At 42.7% G+C, this 25,734-nt stretch overlaps 1 protein-coding gene across 3 annotated transcripts in view; it reads left to right on the forward strand.

The window, feature by feature from the left end:
- The window catches only part of znf423 (zinc finger protein 423), a 149,045-nt gene that overhangs the window by 104,176 nt on the left and 19,135 nt on the right, over positions 1 to 25,734 (forward strand). For all 3 annotated transcript variants that reach the window (XM_026287422.1, XM_026287419.1, XM_026287420.1), the window contains one exon: positions 23,887 to 24,018. In XM_026287422.1, coding sequence (XP_026143207.1) covers positions 23,887 to 24,018 — 132 coding nt within the window. The remainder of the gene's footprint in view (positions 1 to 23,886; positions 24,019 to 25,734) is intronic.

A 25,734-nucleotide genomic window follows, 5' to 3' on the forward strand; every position in this document is an offset into this window, starting at 1 on the left:
ACTTGATGTTCTGTCGAACGCATTTTTCACAGCGCATAATTTAAAAGTTTCCTCCTGTTTGCATCTCCCGCCGTTTCTGTCGACTCCCCTCCCTCTCTCGCTCCTTCCATCAGAGGGTTGTACCTCAGTGACAACCCCCTGCGCCCTCGGACTGCCTGCGGTCTGCCTATTAGCAGCAGTGACGGCATCCGCTTCGGCCATACCGCTTCATTTGCGATATGGATTTAATGTGTGACACAGAGAGGTGTCGATGGACTAATGTCTTATCCTTTCATCTTACTCTCTTCCTGTCTTGGTTTGTGGAGAGTAATTGGTTTCTGTCCCGTGTAACGTCGCTAGCTTCGAGTGCAAAGCGAGGCGAAGGCAGACAGTGCACAGTGGTTGGCGATGCCTGGGAGAGTTAGGTGTGTGTGTGTGGTTTGGGTGAATCAGGAGAGGTGTGTTTCCAGAGTGGAGGTGATTCTTAATGGGGTGTGGAGTGTGTGTTTATCAGCTCCCTGATCGCTGTTTATTGCCCAGTCGTGTGGAACTAATTTACTAATTGAGTTTGAGGCTGGGAAAGATGTGGCAGGAGGGTTTGCAAAGGAGACATGAAAACATGTCCCCCCGTGTGCGTGTTTGTGTGTGTAGAGAGGAAATGATCGAGTATGTTCAATGTCAACATTGTTTACATATGGGCATGATGGAGTCATTTCCTGAGATGTGATGCAACAACTTCACAGGCAGTATTTGACGTTTAATATGTAGCTATGAGAAGAATTTTTGACCAATGAGATCTCACTGTGGGTGGAGTTATGCTGTGGTCTGTTACTTCACATTTGGGTTTCTTCTGTGGAACACAAAAATACTAATGTTTATGTTTTTTGTCCATACAATAAGAGTAACTAGGATTCAGTGTTTTATTGGACTCCATTGTCTTCCATTATACAGCCAAAGTATTCTTCAAAATAACTTGTTTTGTCTTCCACAAAAGAATAAGTCATACAGTCTTTGAAACGACATGATGGTAAGTAAATGAGGACATCATTTCATTTTTGATGAACTGTCCCTTTAACATGATTGGTATGAAACCAAACTGCCTGCATGAAGTGCCCAACGCTGCCATTTTCAGTTAGGGGGGGCACAACAGGTGAAATTTGTTGGCTCGCTCTTGCTCGCGTTCTCTTTCTTTCCTCCTTTTCTTCCACAGACTTTTCCTCTGTCTCTCTCCTGCTCTTGCCCTTGTTGGTGGGAGATTTGACCTGGAATGTTAATAGGGGAGTGAGGCTGGAGTCCTCTGCAGATCTTTGGCTCTCTTCACTCGCTGATAAGACAGGAAGAGAACATCCAAGAAAAAAGAGTGTAACTTAAACTCAACCTTATGCTTCACTCTACTGTACCTCTGTCAGTTTCAGTGTAGTGGGCATAAATGGCATGACAAAAACGATACATTTGTGCTTTCAATAAAATAGAGGAGTGTCATTTAAAGTACAATGTGTAGTGCAAATTGTGTGAACAGATGATTAATTTGAATTAAATATGAACAAATTAAAATACATTTTACAGTAGGATAAAATCAAACAAAATGTAATTTTGTTTAATCTACACTTTTAATTTTTGTAAATTAAAAATAATTTAGTGCAGGCTAAATTAAATGAATATAGTCACTAATTTAAGAAAATAGCATTTAGAAAAATAGCATTTATTAAACTAGACAAATTAAGATGAAAAAACCTATATTTATGAACGTAAATGTAGCAAGGTCTCTCTTTGGCAAAGTTTATAATGAGTGCTTCTAGTGCATCTTTCTGTACTTGATAGTTGTGCAAGAGAGGAAGTTCTTGTTTTTCATCTCCTCTGGTGTGGTTGGATCACCCTACATCGACTGACAGTGTGAATCTGGAGTGAAGGAGAGGGAGTAAGAGAGAGGAGAAGATAAGAGAGGAAGGCTCAGTTGTGGAAGGGTTACAGAGAATGGGGGAGCGTGGGTTTTTAGACAGGCAGACGTTTTTGGGCTAGCTTACAGCAGCTGTGGAGCCCCGCTGGTAGATTAAAAGAGGCTCCCGTCCGCAGAGTGAAGTACAGCAGAACCCCCAGCGGGTGCAGGCGGGGAGGGGCCCACGCAGCTGTCACCCTCCACATACTTTCTCACCCAACTCCAGGAGCTACGACCCAGCAGCCCCACCGTTCACCCACACACCCCACCATCACAGCAGCACGGACATTAATGGAGAGGAGCTGCAGGCTAGAGAGATGGTCTACCAGCAAATGTTTACTGAGGTTGTGTGTCTAAGTCGTCAAAGATCAGAAGAGTTTGAGATGGTAACCTTCATGCTGCCAAACGCTCACAAGATTTATCCTAACCACCACCTAAGGGGTAGTTCACATGCAGTACCAAATCCTATATCATAAAATTAGCAAATTTATGTCATGAAAATGATAATGCTATGCTGTCAAATGTTTGTGGTCAGTAAGGTTTAATTTTATATTTTGGAAGACATTGATACCTTGATACTATTTTCACTGTCAATTCAATTCAGTTCTCTTAAACTTTCTTTTTATCAAAGAATCGACAACAACAACATATTACAATTTAAGTATTGCAACTAAGCAGCACAACAAACGTTTTTCAACATTATGAAATATTTATTATGAACACCAAATCAGCATATTAAAATGATTTCTGAAGGATAATGATAATTCAGGTTTACTAATACAGGAATAAATGACATTGTAAAATATATAAATATATAATTAAAATATTTAATGATATTGCTGATTGCACTAGGTCTAAACTTGTACATATTAAAACTGAAATGTATTTTTTTTTAATTACATTTATTATAATTTCCTGTAAAAAAAAAATATATATATATATTGTTATGTTTACATGCAATAATGCTTATTTTTTCATACATATAAGTAATATTAGTATCATCTCATTTGATTATTTCCCTTTTTTTCTGAAAATGGATTGAATTCAGATCACAAACCAAAACATATGATTATTCATAACAAATACTGTATATAATACAGTAAACACCATTACACCATGCAGTCTTACCCTGTGTAATCAGCATAAGAGTTACCATCTAGACATTTTCAAATAAAAGATGATCAGAGATTTCCTTTGAGAAGTCTTTGAGAGGTTGTTTTTTTTTCCACTTGTGAGCTGCTTTAAAGCAGATCTGTTGTCTCTGACATGGGCCCAGATCCGTCTTTAAGGTCACAGAGCACATTACAGCAGCAGGAGTGCCGTCAGTGTTTGTTTCACTATAGCAGTAGTTCAATATTTTGAATTCAAATGCTACACTGTTAACATAAGCTGATAAGCAGGCTTTTTTCCCCTCTGTCGAGTGGAAGGGAGTCTGCACACAGCTGCAGCCAGGTCTGAAGTGAAAACACACGCTCACAGTCTGTCACACACACATATAAGTGAGGATTACAGAAGGGAAAAAGAACGATTTGACACTCCTCTCAATGTTCTGACATATTTAGTTGGTTTGCTAGAATGTCGGATTCTCACACACACATACACACACAAGCAAAGTCACAGGAGGGCTCGGGTTTGCTGAGAAGGCTGAAGTCAGTGGGTCTCTGTGGTAAAGCCAACTTGGGAGGCTTTGTCACGCAGACGCCCTCACCAACAAGAACTGAACAATGACAGTTGTTCAGGATACACAACAAAACACACACACTCCCTCGCACAAACATGTCCTCGCTCCCCTTAGTCCAGTCCGCACTGCATTTCAACACCGACAGCTCAGCCCACCCTAGGGATATGGGTTCCTTTGTTTTAGATTTGTGGGTGTTTTTTATGTCTGCATGTCTTTTTTATTGGTCTGTGCTGGTGTCGTCGTGTTTATGTAACTCTTTCGCATCTTTCATCAATATAAAAGTCATTGGTATGCGTGCATTTGTGCATTTTTGCTCACTTTCGAATTGGCAAAACGGGGCTTTCAGCAGGTCCTGGGTGAGATGGGGTCAGGAGTGTCGGGACTGGCTGAGCCGGGTTGGCTGGGTCGATGCTGTGGCCCCGCCCCACCCCAAAGACTTCCGGCGCACTGCCTGCTGGGAAGGCAAGACCAATCAAACACCTGACAACATGGACTGTACACAAGCCATTCTTTTGATTTGTGGAGAAAGACTCGATCCAGCTGGGCTGTGGCGCTCCTGAGGTGGAAGGGGGATGATAGGGCAGGGGGAAAAAAGGGTTAGTCTGGAGAAGAAGTGTTTGCTAAAGGCAGGTGTTTGGCTTTGATGGATGGCGTGGGTTGCAGGTGCTCCCTGCACCTGTGTTGGATCTCAGGTCTTGTTTCTGCGGACTTGAGGTGCTTCTGTTTCCCATCGAACCTTCAGTGGCGTGCTCACTTGCTAAAAGGCCCCGCAGAGTTTAACATTTGTAGTGAGGTGCGGCGTAATTAGATGGAACCAGACTAGGAATCTGTTCTTACTAATGGAGACAGACCCAGACACTAAAGCTCTCAAGCTCAGTCAAGGATGGGGGACTTCTGCTCCTCTCTGATAACCATTAATGATTCTCTCTGCTTCTGGATCACTGCTTTTCTGCTATAATATCATCTATCTCTGTCTCTCTTACAACCATGGGAGTGTAAATCCCACTCCTTGGAGCCAGGAGGAGCAGAGTGTGGTGGCTCAGATCTGACATCCAGCCACTGCTTCCCATTTTTCCAGCTTTACCTCCTCCTCCTCGTCTTGGCCTGCTCCTTTCTTTCAGATGGACGTGAGGAAAGGAGGGGCCGACGGATTCGTTTCTCCTGGCTCCTTCACTCCCCTGCTTCTCCATTCATTTTCGGCCCACGTTGTCTGCAGGGTCCTGACTTGTGCTGCAAATGAGCATTGTCTTTTACTGATAGGCCTCTGACATGCTCCTGGGTCACTCTCATGGTCTCTTTTTTGCTTTCATTCTCTCCCTTTTACTCCTCATCGCTCTTTTCTTACTCCATTTCTGTCCTTTTCCTTTTTCGTCTCTCTTTCGCTCCCTGCAAAATAAAATTTTAAAGCATCGCACCCTGTTTGGACATAGTGTTAAAGTCTTTACATCTGCATATGTCCCTACTACGGAGTACAGTGCATTAAAAAACTGGTGTAGGGTTTACTTAAAAAATAAATTCATGCAGAAACTGCTAATAGATTTCCTTCAAATGTTTCAAAAGAACACAACAACTCATTGCACGTGCATGCATTATAAGTGGCTTTTCATTTCCTCAGTTAGAGAGAAGCTCGTTCGAGCTTGCATACATGATTGCATATGTATGCACGTGGTGTGCAAGCATGTGCGGGTTGAGAAAGGCTCATCAGCATGCAGCGGGAGGTGTGTTGTGTATCAGGGACTGGGGGGGGATTAGAGAGACTTTACTGTCACCAACCCCAGGAGAGAGAGCTGAGAGCACACACTGACACCAGCATCCAGGAGCCAGATTAGAGCTTCACATCACACACACGCATATTAATACAAAGAATTTAGCCTCGGCCCTTACACTTTAACACAAGACAGATAACACCCAGTGGTATTTCTGTTTCATTGCTTATTAAAACGTGTTAATTTAGCTATTTAAATAGGTACATACAGTACCACAGACTATGTATTTGTCGTTACTGATTAATAATATAGTAGTATTTTTATATTTATACTAGGGCTGGGCAAGTTAACACAAACAAACCACGCTTTGGGGGTCAAATACGCTTGGCACGGTTAAGATTGCCTAGTGTGAGTACATCCTTATTCCCCCTTTTGGATTTTATCCACAAATTATATCGAAGTACATTCGTACACTCCATTACGCTGTAATATTTGTGAAGTCAAAGTCATTCAAAAAAGCACAAATAGAAGAACATTCCTTCTCAGGCTCAAAACAATGTGAACAGACCCCCAGATTGTTGCTAGTCCCCCACAAACACAACAGGATAAACAGGCATAAAAATCTAAACCCTGCTCCAACACACACACACACACGCGCGCGTTCACACACACATGCGGCAATGATCATGTGTCTCTGCACCCCCCACCCTGAGCCAGGTCCCAGATGCCCCAGTGATTGGCCCAGCTCTGCACAGCAGACTGTGGTATTAGCAGGGAGGGGGAAGAGGTGCCAAGGGAGAAAAAGAGAGAGGGAGAGAGAAGAGAAGAGGAAGAGAAGGAGAAAAACCGAGAGGGAGAGAGGAGAGGAAAGAATGCACCCATCACTGTGGGGAGCACCAGCCTGCCCCAGACCCCCAGAGGGTTCTCCTCTCTTTCTCCCTCTCTCTCTCTCTCTGTGGTATTTGGACAGCTGTAAGTGGAGATCAGGTTACGGGTGGCGCTGGCACTTCCTCTGTGCTGGCAGGCGTGTGTGTGTGTGTGTGTGTGTGAGTGTGTGCCGAACGTCTGGATGCCATTACCACCGTTACACTGCTGGAAGCACAGCTACACCACTCTTGACTCAATACATATAGTGTCCTGCTATGTAGTCTGCAAAATACACATCAAATGAGTCAGAACCCACAGTATTCATGAATATCTGAATCACCTTCTACATCCCATACGATGCTGATGTGTGCAGAAAGTGGATATTTTGTATCCCGTGAAAGCTAAGTAGAGTGTAGATTCGGGAAATAAAGTGATTTGTTCAAGTGAAAGTGTTAAAGGTAACAAGAAAATGTACTTCTGAAAGTTATAGAGTTATTTCAACATATGTTGGTAGACTGTAAGTCATAAGCCAACATCCAGCATGGCGAATGTACTGCAAATGGAATGTCTGGGAAATTACATGTCTCTGTACATAATGCACTACAGTTCGTCTTTGTGCTCTTGCTTTCACTTATATCTATGGCCGTGTTGCTTTTTACATAGCAAGGTATAAGCACATCAACATTTTTACTAACTTGCTCAGGAACCATGCAGCAATTTTGCCCATCCAAAATATACTTCAGTTGCATTATGAACAACAAGCTAGAAGCATTTGCATTGACATACTAGCATAGTGTATGTTGAGGGCCTTATAGTGCACTAAACTGGCACACTTAATAGCTTTCCTCTACAGTAACTCTGTATATCAGGGTCTGAATATATTATATTCTTCTAGTCGTTGTGAGAAACCAGTGTTGCATCTTGACATAGCAGATAATAAAAGTCGTCTGCTGTTTCTAAATTCCCCAAGTCCTTCTGCCTTGCTTCTTTCCCTAGACGCTGAGCCTCTCTCTACGAGACTTTGACTTTTTGTATTTATGCTGTTCTTCATTTTCTGTATTTGTGTGTTTGTTTGTGTGTGCATTGTCTCTCTGCCTGTGAGCCATACCTGCTAACGAGGTCCATATTCAGATGAGCTCTCCAGCCAGGCCAGCTCTGAGGCTAGACGCACTCTAGAGTCTCTCCTCTCCCTCTCTTTCTCTCTCTCTCTTACTCTTTCCCTCCCCTCACTGGTTTATTAATTCATTCCCTCCTGTAATGGGCTGCAGCTGGGGAGAGGCAAATCGTTGCTCAAATGCTGATGGAACCTTCAGCTGCTATCTAATCGCCCTGTTTGTGTGCCACACTCATAAAAGGGGAAGTCAATGCTGGGAAGAATGTTTTAGTGTCATTTAGAGGTGACTACCACTGGAAATGGATCGTATTAAGGTGCGAGTGCATGTCTGACAACAGGCATGCCTTCAGAAGTAAGACGCTGAGGAAGTATATATATATATATATATATATATATATATATATCTATATATATATATATATATATATATGCACACAAAGCCAAGATGCTCCTCTGTCGGTCAAGGATTATGGAAAACATAAATCTAAAGGGGTGGTTGGATTTATTCATGCACTTTAAAATATCAATTTTAAGCTTCTATATTTTCAGATTCTTACAGGTTTATCATAATAGGCTGTTTACTAACGTATTGGGAGAAAACCGGTAGTTCTATGTGAAATACAGTTCTGTATTTATATAATTAGTTATACCATTATAATCATTAAAATTTAAATAAATGGCGCATATATATATAACCCTCCCAAAACACAATTGAAAGGATTTTAGGGTTGTAATGGGAATTGTATTGGATAGAACAACAGTAATTCCTATAGGAATAATGCCAAAAACAAAAAGGAATTTTGTAATGGTTTAATGGAAACTGTAAGATTTTTTTTGTCCAGCAGGGTAATGATACTCATACTGTGCTGCACATTATTGAGAATATTGAGCTGAAGCTTGACTTTGGAAATTTAATATCGCAAATCAAATCGCAATATCTGTCAAAAAAATCTGATATTTTCCCCATATCGCACAGCCCCATTCGACTGTTAGATTGGTAGTCGAATCAGGCTCCTCAAATCAAAGCATTGATTCGTCTACTATTCGGGGTCATCCCTAATATATTATATACAGTATATATAATAAAAAATTTTATCATTGTGCAATAATTGAATTAATAGTTTTTATTAACATGTTTATAAGCATGATAAGCAAAATTATAAGCATGATTAAATTTCTCAATTTACAACACGCATTTATTGTCTTATTTTAAAATGTGAGAATTCACAACAACCTTGTGACGGTGGAGCTTTTTTCCTATAAGGCAAAACGTTGGTCTGACACGTGTCTCTTCACACGATAACCGCCAATGCGAAGGCGAATCTGCTCCTGTCCAATCAGAGGAGAGACAGTGTGGGATTTTATTCAGAGAGCCGTAGGGAAGAGCACGTAGTACATGCGCCGAATGCTTATAAAACACTGCAACAGGCGAGCGGACTATTGTAAAAAAAACGACCTGACCCATGCACCGGCAACAGTTGCTAAACTCAGCTCAACAGTCTCAACTCAGCTCATTATCCAACACAAACTGGCCAAAACAGACTTGGCGCACTCAGTATGCTCCACGCATGCACATACACAATAGAAACAAAAATGCATTTGCCACGACAGACAACAGTGTGAGGCGGGCGGACGGGCAGGCCCCCGGGAAGCAGCAGCGTTGCTGTTTGATGTTGGGAGCTGATTAATGAGATGTGAGGAGTGAGTGTTTGACGGCTACTCTCTGGGCGCCTGTTTGAGGGGCCCACTGCGTTCGTGTGTGTCTGTGTGTGTGTACGTGTGTGTGTGTGTGTGAGAGAGGAAAGAAAGGGAGAGAGATAGAGTAGGGGGTGGTAGACCCCTGCTGGTTACCCTTGAACACTCTGCGGAGGTGTCGAGGCGGCCCCAGCTCCAGCCGCTCATGAGGGTGCTGTCGCAATTAAACCAGCACAGCAGAGCTGCCGTCAGAGAGAGAGGCCTCTCTTCACTGCACGCCACCTCGCCAGAGAGAGAGAGAGAGAGGTGAGGAGCGGGCGAGGATGAGACAGGAAATCATGAGGCTGAGAGGTAAACGATAAGAAACTGCGAAAGAAGGAGAAATCGAAAACATGAGCAGGAAAAGTGACTTGAGAATCCGCTGACGGCCACTTGCAGGAGTGAATGGATGAGGATGATAGGATAGAAACCAGAGGCAGCTGGCAAGATCTTAAAAGGATAGTTCACCCAAGAATTAAAAATCTGTTGCGTTTGTTTCAAACCTTTATGACTTACTGATTTGTGCTGAAAACAAAAGGTGCATTTTTGAAGAATATTCTGTCCGCTCTTTAGACTTGATGAAAAATAACTTTAAAAGTATCATAAAGTGGTCTGTAAGACTGATACACTGTCTTCTTTAGCCATATGATAGCTCTAAACCCATTACTCGCTGATATTTTTAACATTCTCTAGAGGCTGTCATATTTGATTCATGAACAGTTCTGAATGTTTTTTTTTTTCATAAGACTTACTGATTTGAATTTCAAGTTCAATTTCACATGGCTTCATAAAACTTGGCTAAAAGTTACTTGAGATACTCAATGATAAAACTTATGGTTTTATCCTCCTTTTTTCTGAAACAACATGAAGGAAGACAAATTGAGTGAACTTAACAGACTAACTTCAAAGTCCATAACATCACATAAAATGATTTGAAATCAAGGATACTTTAGATCAAGGGACCTTTTTTTTTTTTTTTTTTTTTTTTTTTTTTTAACCTGGTGCACCTCAATAGTAGCAGATTAATATATTCACATAATTTCCTATGATGCAAATCCATTAAAATGATCACAGATCTATATATTTATACATTTAACTCTCCGTAATACATTTTAATGAAGGAGGGACAATGAAATATCATCTTAACTTCGTCTTTGGTCCTTATTTAAAAAAAAAAAAAAATTCTACAATTCTACAATAATTTGGAAATCAAACAATAATTGCAGACCCCATGCAATACCACCATGGCCCATCTAGGGGGCTGCAGACCTGCCATTGAAGACCTTTGCTTTAGTTACATAGACAAATGTTTAATGACTACAACACTTATTTTTCAGTAGAAACAGAAGCATATGTTTAAAAAAATGGAAAGTATTGAAGTATAATTAATGTTATGCAAACATTGCATTATAAAATGCCTTGATGGCTCCTTATCTACATACACTACAGCATTTCTTCAGATTTCGAAAACCGCCGGAAAGCTACAAATTTGAATAGCAGCGCAGAGGTCAGCAGGAGATTGCCGAGACGAGCGAGATGTAGGTGCGTGGAGAGTTTACTCTTTCTTTACCGAGTTCTTAGCCCTCTGACGTAGCACCGGTCGGACTCGCGCTGGGAGCGGCTCTTTAATTAGCTTCTGATGAGGACCTTGAGGAAAAGAGGCAGGTGATTGGACTTCTTATCCAAATAATTACCTCAATTAAGTCATTAAGACCCTGGGCATAGCCAAGCCCAGAACTGCCTCCCCTGTGCCACAGCATGCATTCATCCCTGATCTCACTCTTCAACTGCTGCGGTGTGTGTGTGCTCGTGTTTTTGTCTCAAATGATTGTGCTTCTTTAGGCTAGCGCACATTCGTGACCGTCGTGCCTTTTTCTTTTGTCGTCTTATAATGGCAGCGATTCTGTCGCACGCACAAAGTCTGTCTCTCATACTTTTACACACGCGCTCGCTCACAGAGGTAGGTTAATTACCCATAGCATCTGGATGGCCGTATGTGTGTGAGCCCTCGGCGCCAGTGTGGGTCTCAGTGGCTCCGAAAGTGCCCCGGTGCATCATGGGGGATTAAGCATGGGCAGCCGTGGGGGGTTTGAGGGAGACAGCCATTTGTGAGACTTTCGCACTCCTTTTCCCTCTTTAGTTATAGAATTAGCCCACGAACAAGTAGATTTTTTTGCATACGATTTGTAGGTGAAACTGGCCACCATACATGGACAGGACAGTTCCCTGCTCCCTTTTGAATTTAGATGGAGAGAGAGTGAGAATAAATAGTCCGAATCAGTGTTGGGGGGGGGGGGGGTTGTGTGCGCTGTGTTCCCCCTTTCCCTTTGTTTTGCTGCTGTATGTGTCCAGGTGTGTTTTCGCCTGCAGAGCTCGGCAGCCCACATCTGGATCAGGCCAGTGGCTGTACACCCAGATGTGCTCCGGTTCTAGACTCGCCTTCCCTCGCCTTTGTTTTTTTTAATGCTTTTGTTAGAGCAGAGGGTAGAGAAGGGGGCATCAGCTGCCTGTCAGGTGTATGCATAGATGTAAACAGATGTTATTTTGATGAGTGTGAGAAAGAGAGGGAGGACAGACGGCAAAACAACAATACCGCTCGTATCAGGAGTTCAAACCCGAGACGTAACGATTGAGGAGCCATCGCTGGAGTGAGGAAACGCGGCATACGGATGAGGTGCACATGCACTTGGCCCTGCCTCGCCTGCTCCATCTGGCCTGTGTGTGTGCGAGCATCTGTGCATGTGTGTGTGTGCGCTGTTTGCATGTGTGTGTATCTTGCATGTGTTCGACAAATTTGTTGCGCACCTCCAATGAAATTAGACCGACGGCTGATCCTCAGTTTAACTCTTGGTCTCATTCTGAGGTTGTGAGGTTCTTTATTGTATCTGGAGGGAAATGTTGCCACTTTTTGACTATATGATTTTATTTTAAACCTAATTGTATTTTATATTTAATATTTGTTAGATATTTTTACATTTCAAGATGTATATTGTTAACATAAGTTTATGTATTGTGAACAAATATGAATTAAAGTGATTGTAAAAAATATATTACAAAGACAGAGCAGGATAGGAATGGATTACATGTAATCTGGATTATGTAATCAGATTCCAAAAATTAAGTATTTATTAGATTAAATTACATTTTAAAATATTCCTAATAAAACTACAGTTACTTTATATGGATAACATGGTTAAATATAATTTACACAATAGCAATAATTTATTTATTTATTTATTTATTTTGTCATCTAATCCTCTTTCACCTAATATATTTTTATTTGAAGTACCCCTGAGATTTTAAAATATATATATTTGTATATATTTATATATTTTCATGTTCATGGTTCTCTGATGTTGGATATGGTCACATGGCATGCAGGTAAACAATTTATTTATTTTTTAAAACCAGTTTGGGGAAACTTTGACGTATTATAATGTTAAATTAAATTCATGTTGTTAACAAAAAATGGAATATCATTTTCTACTCTTTGTATTTTTATATTAATATGGTACAAGATTATCCTATTTGAATCCATTTGATAAACAAGATAGGTCAAAAGTAGTCATAATTATATTACTTGATGTATAATGTAATGGATTACATTACTAACTAAAATGTTTGTCATGTAATTTGGAATCAGTAATGGATTGTGATTTGTAAGTAATCTACACAGTGCTCTACAAAGATACTGTACCTAGATTTTAACAGAATTCATAGATAAGTTAAAACATGTTTTCAGACTCACACTAAAGATTGATCCAGATCTGTCTGCCAAGGTCCAGGACCTTAAAAAATAGAAAAGAATGGAGATGGTAAACAGTGTGAAAGCTGGGAAGGAAAAGTAAAAGAAATGGGGGGGAAAGTGGAGTTTGCACCCCCTCCTGTGCTGTCCTTCTCATTTCACTCCCGTGAGTGTAGATGTGACATGTTGAATTAGGGCCCTTGGGCTGCTGGGAGCTTTGATTTGACTGAGGAATCTTTAGGTGGGACAGATGAGTTCTCCCAGGGGGACAAACACCCCCTCCCTCCACTCAGTGGGGGAATGAACGATGGTTTAAGAAGAAAAAAAATTAAAGTTAGGATGAAAAAGCATCCTCTAAACAGAAGCACTGACATACTTCCTTTGTTCTGGATGTGTGCGCATTAATATTGATTTTTATTCAACTGGGGTCTTTGAACATCCAGTTTGGTGTCACCCCTCAGGGGAACACGCCCCATGCTCACCCGATTAATGCTTTGTCATCTGTAATAACTCAAATCTTTGACACCCTGATATTAATATTAGTATTTGGTGTTTCTTTGTGGTTGCTTGTGTGGGTGTTTCTTTGTGGTTGCTTGTGTGGTTGTTTCTGTTCACCTTCAAACAGTCTGTTTGGGACAGGAAAAAAGTGTGAGGGAGTTGCATGGACTGGGATATAAGGAGTCAGAAAGAAAGGGGGAAAAAATCAAGTAAAAGTAACAAAATAAGTGTTTGGACTAGACACGTCTGTGGAAAACTAGACATCCTCTGTAAGAATTATAGAGCAAATTGATTACTTATATTCGACAAACTCAGGGGACTGCTCTCTAATCCCATTTGGAGAGAAATGTCTGGGGTATATTATTTTTCATAACACATTTTCCTGGTTTATTTTGACCTTTGCAGAATGCTGTAACTAAAGCTAAATTTAAAATTTCTCTGCCCGGTCCACCTTCATTATCTTTTTGCCAAAACCTTTCTGGGAACAGTTGGTGTTTCAAGTACTGCTGGCGTTCCATTTGATTTAAAAAGAGAATTAAATCAATACAGAGGGTCTGGACTGTTCAGAACTGCCACTTAAGTAGCAGCGTCAGTTATGATCCTCATCTTAATTAATTTCGTACTATTGTTGTTTTTTTTATGCACACGTCCAGAGCATTTGACCTCCCATATCCACCATAGCTGGAAATACACACTGCCATCTTAATAAGAACTACTAGATCTGTCTAAATCAGTACATAAAAATCACAGATATCCTTTTTGTGAATAATTGTAATTCAAATTGCATTTGGAAGACAAATTAGATTGTGAGGAAACATCTAGGATATTCTGTATGAGAATCTCCAGTTGTTTTTCAAACAATTCCCTCACATTCTTACACTTTTTAAAGCCTGAGCGACTAGGATTCTCTCCAGCAGCAGGAAATGAGGGCTTTTGTTTTCCGTCTGTAAGTACGTCAGCATCATCTGGGAGTCGTTGTCCGAATTGGGAATGCCATATCAAAGATGGCGGTTTTAAAAGCCCTGCTGCTGTCTGAATGCACAAACAAATCTCTAAACACATGTATATTTAATCCTGGCCTTCGAATAATTAATACAGCATTATTTTTTGATTTGTTTGTATATGACTATGTGATACTAGCATCACAAAAGACATGGGATTGGGTAACCATGGTAACTCATAGGTGCACTATGGCCTGGCCAGTCTCTGTGGGTGGGGTAGGGGGGAGAAGCATGCTGGGAGATTTAGACTCAGAGGAGCTGGGCAAGGCATGCTGGGAGATGAAGGCTCAGAGGAAGTGGCATGCAGAGAAGATATCATGCAGGCATAGAGCATGTTGCAGTCCTGAGGGAAGATGGGCCTTCTTTCAAACTGCTCAGTCGTTCCCTATTCCCTAATCTGCAGAAAGAAACCTTTCCATTAAGTCACATCAAAGGCAGCGCCCTGCACAGGGGATAGAACAGTCATTTGAGACGCAAACACAGCTCCTGCACATGATTTGAGGTAGCGCAGTAATGAACAAGGTCGTGTATGTATTATTTTTTCGATGTTAAAATACTTTTCTTCTATCCCAGTTAAACAAGTGGAGATATGTAGTAAAGCATTTGTAGACTGACATTACATAGAGTGTAAAGAAGGCTTTCAGAACACTGTCTGTTTAAACAAGAAGTGGGATTTTGGGCAGGACAAGAGTTTACGCTACGTCAGAGAATGCTGCGACTCCATTGATTTTAAAAGTAATTGTGTCATAGAGGAAGAACATAAGGGTTTGAGACAGGAAAGCTGCATCATGTGACCAGAAGTTAAGAAAATTGCTACTTTTGAGAATTTAGTGTCTTACTTTGAATAGAATATATATATATAGTTTTCACTTAAAAGAATAGTTTAAAAGCTTAAAAACTGTTAAAACATTAAAATGGCAGATTAATGGATGGACTGGCATGTAGACTGATTGATTGATTACCTACAATTCAGTAAATTCCTCTTCCTGCCAATACACTTCAATTTTCCAGTTCAATTCCATGTGATGTGAGGCAAAATTTGCGGACAATTCCGTAGTTATACATTAAATTCCGTGCATTTTATGAGTTCACTAGTGTCAGGCAGCGGAGAGGGGATGGCACTGCAGGGGTGTTTTGCAAAACCTGTTTAGAAACTCTTGTTTTGGCAATTCCACTGGTGCCACTAGTGGCATAGAAACAACGGCGTTCACTTTTAATTAAAAAAGTCTTGCAAAAAAGACTTGTTTTTGCACCCTTGTAGGTGAGCGGATCGAGCGGATGTGACTAATCTAATCCCTTAATTACATTTATCACACTCTTACCAGCTCTGATAACCTGGATTTCTGCACTTCTCCATCACATCCTCCATTCTTCCCCTTTGTCGCTGCGCTCGAGCGCTCCCCTCTCTCCCCCACAGATACGTGCAGATATATAGGGAACCGCAGCTCTTCTCTTTTCAATGAACTCCCCTAACAGTCTCGGCTCTCTGATCATCGGTGCTGATGATGTGTCTCAGATCAGTTTGTAAACATCCACATAAAACAGCCACTGAAGATCTTTGATATGACAGTATTTACAGAGGAAGAGTCTATAGACGCACCAACTGAGAACAGCGAGAGGAAAGATTGTGATGGAAGGGAGAGGAGGGGGCGTCCATGGGAGTTTTTGGCAGAGGTTCATACACATGACCTACAAATGATGTAGTGTCTTCATTAAATGTGTGATTTGTGCATATGTGCAAGCGTTATTTAGCGAGATATTAAGTGTGTGTGTTTAATATGATATGTCCACGGAGCCTGTGTACCCTAGAGGCCCCAGCAGGATGGCAGTGTGCGTGTTTTGGCCCTGGGTGAGGGTCCAAAGGCAGGGCACAGTCGGACGCAGGGCAGGGGGCGGGGACGGTCCAGACACAGCAAGGTCACTCCAACTGCTCACAATCATCCACATAGAGCCGGCTTACTGCCAGGACCTCTCTCTCTCTCTTTCTGTCTTCCCTTCAATCTAACTGTTCCCCTTTTCTTAGTGCTTTCAAAATATCCACCATTTTATTTCCACCTCCATCATTGTTTTTTTCATGTGTGTGCATTTATCCTTTCAATCTCTTTTTATTCGTATAACTCCCTCCCTCTCTATCCTCTCTTGCATTTCATCTTTCTCTCTCTCTCTGTCTCCCTCTTTCTCTGGAGGTACAGATGGACACATTTGCAGGTTAACTTGAACAGCTGGAGGTGCATTATTAGCATCCTGCTGCTTCCTCATATTTGCTCAGAATTTTTTCCCCTTCCTTAGTGAGCAGATAATTCACAACCAGCCAACCAAAGATGTAGACGTGTCCTAATACAGAAAAAAGAAACAGGAGACAGATGAAAGCTGAAAGGGGACATGGAAGAGGAAGGCAGGCTTAGGCAACCTGTTTCAAAAAGTATAGGATGTAGTTTGAATGTCCGTGTTATAGAGGTATTTTTTGCTGATTGTTTTTCTATACCACTAATATGGTTTTGGGTTGATTGGGTTGAACACGAGGGGGGAGGACAGAAATGAAGTCCCAGGAATCTGCTGTGTCCCTAAGGGCCAAACCGACAATGAGCAATTGTGGTGGAATGGGTCATGGATATTGCTTTTCAGCTGCATTTAGGAGATCTCGCATTGATAAAAAGCCCCCGGCGCACCCAGGGGCATGGATTAAATGCTCACATGCATTCATATATTATATAAATACACACAGATGAACACATGCATATGCACACAAAGAGCATAAATGCTTACTGTTTACAAAGCCATATTGTCACTTTTAGAGGACAGTTGTGTATACTTTGTTGAATGTGACCATTGTGCGTTTGTAATAGTAAAGGCAGCTGCGTCCTCTGGCAGCCATTGTGTTTGAAAGCAACCCGTCATGTCTTCAGAAAGTCGTGTGGCAGATTGCAGCATTAGAGAGAGAGACAGACAGTGTGTGTGCAGCCGACTAACAGCTCAGCCAACTCCAAATTCACTGCACCAGGCCTCAAATTCAATAAGACCCCACAAAGACCAGGTCTGGCCAACAGCACTGGCCAGCACATACTCCGCTGACCACTCACCAGATCCATAATTACCCTCTATACTGCAATTAGCAATCTGGGGCTGTGCGAGCGCGGGCACGCTCACACTTGTGTCCACTTCCAATAAAAGTTTGCGGTTGGCAAAGGAGTTACGGCTCAGTTTGACCTTGAAATATAGATTTGTGTTTTCTACGTGTTGCTTCATCTCTCTTTTGCGTTTAACAAGGCCCCAGTCAAGTCACCTGGCTGTTCTGAGGAGTTTATTATACGGGTAATAATTCTTCATTGAGCGTATTATTCATGCATTTGTGTTGCCATGGTGACTCACGCATTCCCATCACATGCCTCTCTTTCCTTGTTTTTATAGTCTAGATTTACTATTATTTAATCAATGAAGCATATGGTCACACATGTTGGATTCAGTTGTAACACGGCTGTTTTGCATTCGCGCCATCTAGGAAGGTTCGAGGACACGTGGATGATAGGAAAGAGAAGGGTGAGAGAAAGAGAGAGAGAGAGGAGGAGTACAGTGACTGTTGAGGTATATGGAGGCCATGGGAGTAAGTGCTTCTTATAAAGACTTTATCATGTGAAGGGTTTATTGGTATGCTGATTAGAACTATTCCCCCACCGGCACTTTCCAGCATTCAATTAACATTCAAAACACAAATAGCTGTGCATATATTACACGCTAACAATCAGGTCCTCAAGTGTGTGTGAAGGTGAGGTCGAGGGTGGTTTGTATGTACAAGAGGCTGTTGGTGGGTTACTGTTTGCATGTGTATGTATGCATGGTCTCGCAAATCATTTGCCCTGGCAACAGAGCTACCCATATTCATTTTTCATAATTCGGTTAATTCACTTTCAATGTTTAAGCCATGAAAAAGCCTCGGTCAAAACCATCTTGTTCTAGTTTTCAGGCATTGCAAGGTTTGTATGCGGTAAGCGTGCATGTTTTATCCATGATTTGAGATCTGTTTTGATTGCAGACTCTATCTGCAGCACAGTGTGCAGTCTTTTTATCTGTGTGTGCTGGAAATGAGAGAGCGCTGCCTCAGTGGGAGCACTGGGTGGCCATCAACACTGCAGCCAGACCAGCCTGCATCATAGGGGGTTAGACCTGCTGATACGTACTGATTGGTGGAGAAGAAATTAGGAGGTGGGCTCTTGTTAAGAACAGAGCACTTAGATTGGAAGAGTATGTAGTTGGTTTATTATAGGGGGCAATTCATTGGTTGATAAACTAAACACAGTGTGAGATTTGTGCAGCTGCTCCTGTAGTGCATTGTGGGTAATGAAGTTCCCCCGGATAAGAGTGCCATGGTAGTAACAAGGCATAATCAGTCTTTGGAAAGCTAATTTGATTCTGTGCCGCTCAGAGACCTGAAGCAGCAGTCATAATGAAGAGTGTGATATTGACAAGACCTCCCAGTAAGATTAACCCTTGAACCTGAAACACATTTTTACATGAATGCAGACAGTAGTCACATCTGTCTATCTGTCTATTTTTTTATAGTGTAATCTATCTAAAAATTTAAAAACAACCATTCAGCATTTATTTAATACATTTGCTTTTCTAGTTAAAAATGACAGTTGTTTAATTCAAATTCATTTGAGTCATACTTCCTTAAATTATTTAAATTGTAGTTCTAAATTCTGTTGGCTACCTTTTTTCAAAATCAGGTATTGAATTTGAATTTAAAAGGCACTTCCAATTCAGTTCTGAATGCCAGAAAACCCTAGACAATGCCACAATTTAAGTCTTTATTAGCAAGTTCAAGTTAATTAAAATATTGACACATTTATAGATATTTACCTAAATAAAGACATATGCTTTAAAGACAGAGGTTTTGAAGTATCTTTGTCTACTCCTTGAGTACTGAAGTTTGCTACTGCTATAGAAACGCGAGTATGTTAATTTGATACAACTTGGGATGTGTTTGCCAAACATTCACCTACACATTTGCACACTTGTATGTCAGTTCGTTTTTTTGTAATCATATACATGGCACTAGATTTAATGTGAAGTTCAGGTTCGCCACTTCATAGAGGACTGTAGGTCTCAATGGCTTGCCTAAGCTTTGAGTCAATAGCCACAGTTGGTAGAAATTTACCACACTCATCCGTGCACCACCGGCGTCGAATAAGCGAGGACGCACCATGAGTTAAGACGTTCACAATGGCAATGGAGGAAGTAGACAAGCTAAGAGGTGGCATGCGCTTTGGATGGAGAGTTTGTTTGTTTGCTTGTTTGCATGAAGGTCGGTTTCTGCAGGGTAGAGGGATCCAGCGTCCTACTGTTATGTAATCTGATAGGAGATTCCAAGCTGGTCAACTCCATATGCCGTCCACGTTTGCCAAAAATATCTGGAGCCGGAGACTCCATCCCGTTTGGCAGCCTGATAAAGAGAGAGCGGGAGAGAGAGCGTTCCGAAAATATTTGCTGCAGATAATAGGAAACGTGTGAATCAGACCGACAGCCAGGAAAGAACACGGATGAGTTAGTCGTGTCCCCCACTTTGCTCTCAGGCTGGGTTGAACTTTTCAGGCATGAATGAAAGTTGTATAAAGGAGACGTTGCGGAGTGAGTCACTGTGTGCGTGTATGGTGTGAAAGTAGAGAGATGGCTCCTGGGATTGTTTCGGCAATGCAGCACTCGCTGTTTGTGTATGAGAAAGAAAAGAAAGAGTAGGAAGCAAGAGCTCTCGAGACCCCCCTAGCCCTGCAGTAGGAGTGTGTGTGTATGTGTGTGCACTTGGTTTTGGCCCACATTGCCACCCCCACCGGCACGGGTCAAGCTCAGCACGCTGCTGCTACTCCCTGCTCTCCCTCTCTGAGTTGCCATGGCAACACACCTTGAGCTCGCCCCCTAGAGAAGCCCACTACCTCCACCCCCTTTCGCCCCAGCTCGCTCTCCTCCTTCCCCTCCTCTCCCACAGCTCTCCCGCCCTGCCTCTCTACCGCTCGGGCCATCAATCCGGGGGCCGGGGCCGCAGGCCTCAGGGCCAGGCGAGAGATGTCGATCCACATGGGATGTGCAGCTCCCATCTACACAGCTCATTTGTGTGCCAGTGCACGCTACAGGGGGTGATGGGTGGAGATAGAGAGAGAGAGAGAGAGAGAGAGCAAGATGGAAGGAGGGAGGCACTCTCATATAGATGGGCCCGTCCCAGAGGAATGGCACAGGCCAGGGCGCCACCTGGCTCCCCCTGGTCAATTAGCTGGAAGCACATTGGCCAAGCTTTGCAGCAGCAGCCACTGCAGAGGCGCAGAGGCAAGAGAGTCAGCCTGTTCAGTCGGTGGAATAACAACCTGGAATACCACATGAATACGTCCTTTACTCATTTGCTTTCCACCTATCTGTTTGCGTGATCACTGTTTTCTTGATTCGATCCTCTTGCCGTTTCTCTCTCGCGCTCCCTCTCCTCCTCCCTCCTTCTGTCGATGTCCTGGAAAGCCCTCATCAGTGATTCTGTGAATGTGTGGCGGCTTCATGCCGTTTCTCAATTAAGATGCTGCATACCTTTAGAGGCGGCCAGTTTTCCTTTTTTCTTCTTGTTCTTTCCATCTCAATTCCAGTTAAAGATTCTCTCAGACGCACATCCCTGCCTCTAGCTGCTCTTATATCTCTATTTTCCCTCATGTTCCTCCCTCCCTTCCAGCTTTACTTAGCACAGGCTCTAATAAGCAATGTATATAGGGTGAAAGTGGGATGTGAGAAAGGGTTGACGTCATTTAAATTGTTTAACCCCTCTCATAATCAGATTTCAGATAAAGAGAAGAAATCGGTTGCTTTCAATCAAGCTTTTTACTTGGTGACATGCAGACGGCACTGTGTACATATATACACACAACATGCCAAGCATCAATGCTTTCTGAGATAAAGGGAAGGAATTCTGAAATCTCTTCGGTTTGCCTTTCACGATGTGTCGCAGTGCTTGTAAAGTCCTTTTGTTCTTTTTTTAACCCCCAGTTAGTTTCAGTTATGAAAGAGCGTGTTGTTGTCATGCACTTCCTAGGCCCTCTGCTGCACTCTACACGTCTGTCTTCTCCTCTTTAGTGGTGTGATGGCTCCCCTAGCACACTGCAGTCCCCCTCTCTGAGACCTTTGTGTCAGCCTCACTGATCAAATGCTCTCCCTGACAGCACTAGTCTGGTTTGCAGTAACAAGCAACTGTAATCCCAACGTAGCCTCATCACTCTCTCATATAGAAACACACACACACACACACACACACACACAATGAAGTGGAGAGCTTAGTGTTTCTGCGCAGACTGGAAAATAGATGATGGAGCATGTTCCGTACTTACTGATCAACTGCAGTTCTCTCAGAGAGAGGCTTACTTTTAGTGCACACACACACGCATGCGGAAACACACATGCTCACAGGCCCCTTGGCTACCATTACTTTGTGTTGGACAGCCCAATTATCCCTTTGCTTTCTGCTTTCTTTAGCAGAATTCTCTTCCTCTAACTCTCTTTCTCTCATTTTTCCCAATTTTTTACTTTAGTCTTGCTTTCCTCTCGTTTCTGTCCGTGTGCATATCGTTTGGTCCGTCCGTATCCATGGAACAGATGTAGTCTCAGTTTTTGTCCATTTGTAGATCCTCCCTCAGTAGGGCATTTGATATACTAAAACCAGTTATAACCTCTGTCTGTTTGCGCTTCCTCTCTCCCAGAAAGGAATCCTCTTACTTTATCTGTCCTTGTGACATTCTTCACAATTTTTGGTTTGGACTTGCTTTTCTCTGTGTGCGGTTCATTCAGTTAATCTACATCCACAAAGAAGCATTTACTTCAGTACTTTGAATATAACTGTATTTTCTACACTGGTAAAAAAAAAAAGAAATCACTTGTTTTAATACTTAAAACGTGGATAATCAAAATACACTCATATTCAAGATATATTCTCTATTTATCTTATACAGTGTTGCTCCTCAAGTAAATGTCTTGTTTCAAGAGTTTTTACATATTTTAAGTGGAAAGCAAGTCAGAAACCACTCATTAAAAGCTCATTAAGCAATACGTTTTTTACAGTGTGACTAGCTTTAGTATGTTTTTTGCAGAAAGATCTCCACTAGTTTTGAGATCTAAGTAAATCTTATCCAAAATGGTTTTTAGACATTTAACTGAAAAACAAGTAAAAAATGCTTATAAAGAAACGGAATGCACTGCAAAAACTTCTATTGTCTTGCTTCCCTCTTTTCTATATCTGTGTGCATAGTATTTGGCTCATTCATAGCCGTGCACTAGATCTCCTCTCATACAAAACATGCCCTTAACTACTGTTGTTCAGATTTTCCTCCAAAAGCATTTGACACTAAACCTAGTCATAACCTCTGTCCGCTGCCTCTTTCATTCTCCCAGAAAATAATAAATTTTTCACTTGGTATTGCATCCCTCTGATCCCTATCCTGGTGTGTTGCGTTCGTTTAGTCTGCATCCGCAAAACGGATCCTGTCTTGTATCTCGAGACGATCTGGTCTCGTTCAAACCTCTGCCCCCCGAACTAGAGCAGATTTTCCTCCAAAAAGGCATTTGACATATTAAACTCAGTTGTAACCTCTGTCCGCCGCTGCTTTCATTCTCCCAGAAAGGAATCCTCATCCCCTCCCAAACGCAATGTCTTTTAGGAGTCAGTGGGGGAGGACAGACCAAAGCGGTGCCTTTGCCAATCCCCCCCCCCCCTCACATTCACTCTCACTGCCCCCTCAGCCTCTCCTCCCGCTCCTTTCAAAATGGGGATTAGAGCACCCTTGTGTGGGCCTTTGAGACGGAGCGGAGATTGGAATCGGCGGAGGTGGCTTTTGGAAGGGAGGGGTGGGAGGTGGAGGTCAGGGTGATGGTGGGGTTATATGATTGAAGACTTTATTAACCCTCCGTGCACCCCGTCGCTCAGCAGCGGGACTCCTCGGGCCTGTCTGCATGAGCTGGCGGGGTGCTGGACGCTTTGGGAAGATGGGGGTCTGTGTCGGCGTCTACCATACCCCAGGGCTCAGTTAGGGGTTTGGGGGATCAGGGTGGGAGTCCGGCGGCGGGTGTCTGATGGAGCGCAGGCAGGCGGGCCGGGCTCAGGCCTGTGTGGCGGGTGGGTGATAAGACTAGAGCAGAGGCGTCCAGCCAGGACACGACGCCCACCTTTCATCTGTCCCACACCAGCAGGGGGCGGCACTGATGTCACTCAGCCAGGCTTAAAATAGAGCAGCGGGCAGAGGGAGGGCACAGAGCCTGCAGCACTGGGGGGGCAGCAGGCAATTACCGGCCGGGAAAGAGACGGCACTGGGCAGAGGAGGGGGAGGAGGGATGGGACGGGTGTTCATACTGACCAGAGCTGAAGATTATAAGCCTGGAACCACAAATGATGTGCAAGGACGGGAAGAAACAGAAAAATGACCCCTTTCGCTCAAAAGATCTCAAAAAGACTTCGACCGCTTGCTTACGAGACACCCTCGCAGACAGTTAATGTGTAAAAATGTTGTGCCTTGTCTTTTTGGCAGCATGTGTCCTGCCTCTCTGTCTCTCATTCTCTCTGTTTGACCCTGCTGGTGTGTGTAACCTGTTGTATCGTGCTCTTGTGTTGCAGAGGAAGGCATCAATCATGAGTGCAAGCTGTGTAACCAGATGTTTGACTCTCCGGCCAAGCTCCTGTGTCACCTGATCGAGCACAGCTTCGAGGGCATGGGAGGCACCTTCAAGTGTCCCGTCTGCTTTACAGGTGAGGGGTCCGGCCCAGGGGGTTGGTGGGGTTGAGGTCGAAGGGTCAGGGGCAGTCAAAGAGTGTGGGGGAGGTGGGGGGATACACACTGCCAGTGATGAAAGGGTAACTGCACACAGTGTACGGTCACATGGTCGTGCATGTGGCCAACTGCAGACAATTAAGCACCATTAAGCCCATTCCCTCATGTAGGATTACATGCAGAAGTGTCTTTACTTTTTTGTCATCTCTTTTCTTCTTGTCTGTCTCTACTAGTTCTATCTCTTTTTCTTTTCATGCTGTCTTTCTGCTTCTCTTCTCACACCTCGTCTTGTCTCAGTCCCCATGTCAACTAGTTTTTCTTCTCATCGTAACTGTTGTCTTCTCTTATCTTAGTCTTCCATTCTTTCTTTGCACTTGTTCCCTCTTTTTTCTCGTTCTCTCTTTTTTCGTTTTCTGTCTTACCTTCCTTTGTGATCACGTTTTCCCATCCGTTTTTCCTCATCTCATTTCTCTTCTTTCGTCCTCATTTCTTTATTTTTAGTCTTTTCGGTTTCCTTCTTTTGGTTTTCTCATCTCATTTTGTCTCATCTATTACATTATTGTTTTCAATCTCATCCTCATCGCCACCACTCACCCTTCTCTCTCCCCTCCATTCCTCTGCTCCATTTCTCCTCCTTGTCCTGCTAATTGAACTGAATTAACTATTAAATTCATTGTTCATCCTGGTGAGAGAGAAGAAAGACCAGGCATGGACTCACTTTGAGAACACGGATCAACTTATGGCTTCTGAAATGCATATAATATTAAAATATACTCATGTACTGTACATATATGTAACTACATTACATAAATCAAGATCAGTTTCACTAGAGCTGAGATAGAAGAGAGATATTATGACACACTCTTAATGCAGAAGCACACAATGGTTAATAAAGTTCAACGTGGCTAAGACAGGAGGCTGCGGTTCATGCAGGCGACCTGCTGAGCTGATGCTAAAGCTAATGAGAGCTGATATCCCCGCTGCGATGCCTGGTGGGACTCGTGACCCCTGGGCAGATCGAGCCCCTGTCAGACGTTCCACTTTCAGTGGATCAGAAGGCACCTCAGTAGAATCGACAAACAATAGCCCAAATCAAATCATAGTGGCCATTTTGTACACTGTGAAGTATCACATACAAACTATACTAGCTTTTTCTGTAGGCTAGTTGTCATGCTGAATGTCTTTGAGGTGAGAAGATCTGTGTGTGTGTGTCTTCAGGAGAGGAGAGGTCAGAGAATAAAGGGCAGGTTTATAGAAAGGCAGTGTAATCCGCTCTCGCTCTCCAGGGTAGGACCCTTCGTGTACGTGTGCATTTAGTTAAAGAGACCCAGTGTGTGTGTGTGTGTGTGTGTGTGTGTCTCCTCACACTAAGTTTGAAAGTCACTTTGGACTGTTTGTCAGCTAACCTTCGGGAATCAGAAATCATTACTTGAGCTTGTCAACATTAAAGACTGGTGTTGGAGGCCATATTGTCCCCAGAGCTGCAACACGCCATTCTCCAGATAATTTTTTTAATTCGATTCATCTTTTTCTTCCCTCACCCATTCTTCATATTACTCCTCTCCCAGTTCCAGCTCCTTATATATTCACTGTACACTACATTCTGCTTTTCTTTTCGTCCTTCCCTCCATCCCTCTGTTCAAATCATTTGTTCTTTTGCCTTGTCCGTCCCTTTGTCTCCCTCTTCCTCCTTG

Source organism: Carassius auratus, chromosome 18, assembly GCF_003368295.1.
Source record: "Carassius auratus strain Wakin chromosome 18, ASM336829v1, whole genome shotgun sequence".
Lineage (NCBI taxonomy): Eukaryota > Metazoa > Chordata > Actinopteri > Cypriniformes > Cyprinidae > Carassius > Carassius auratus.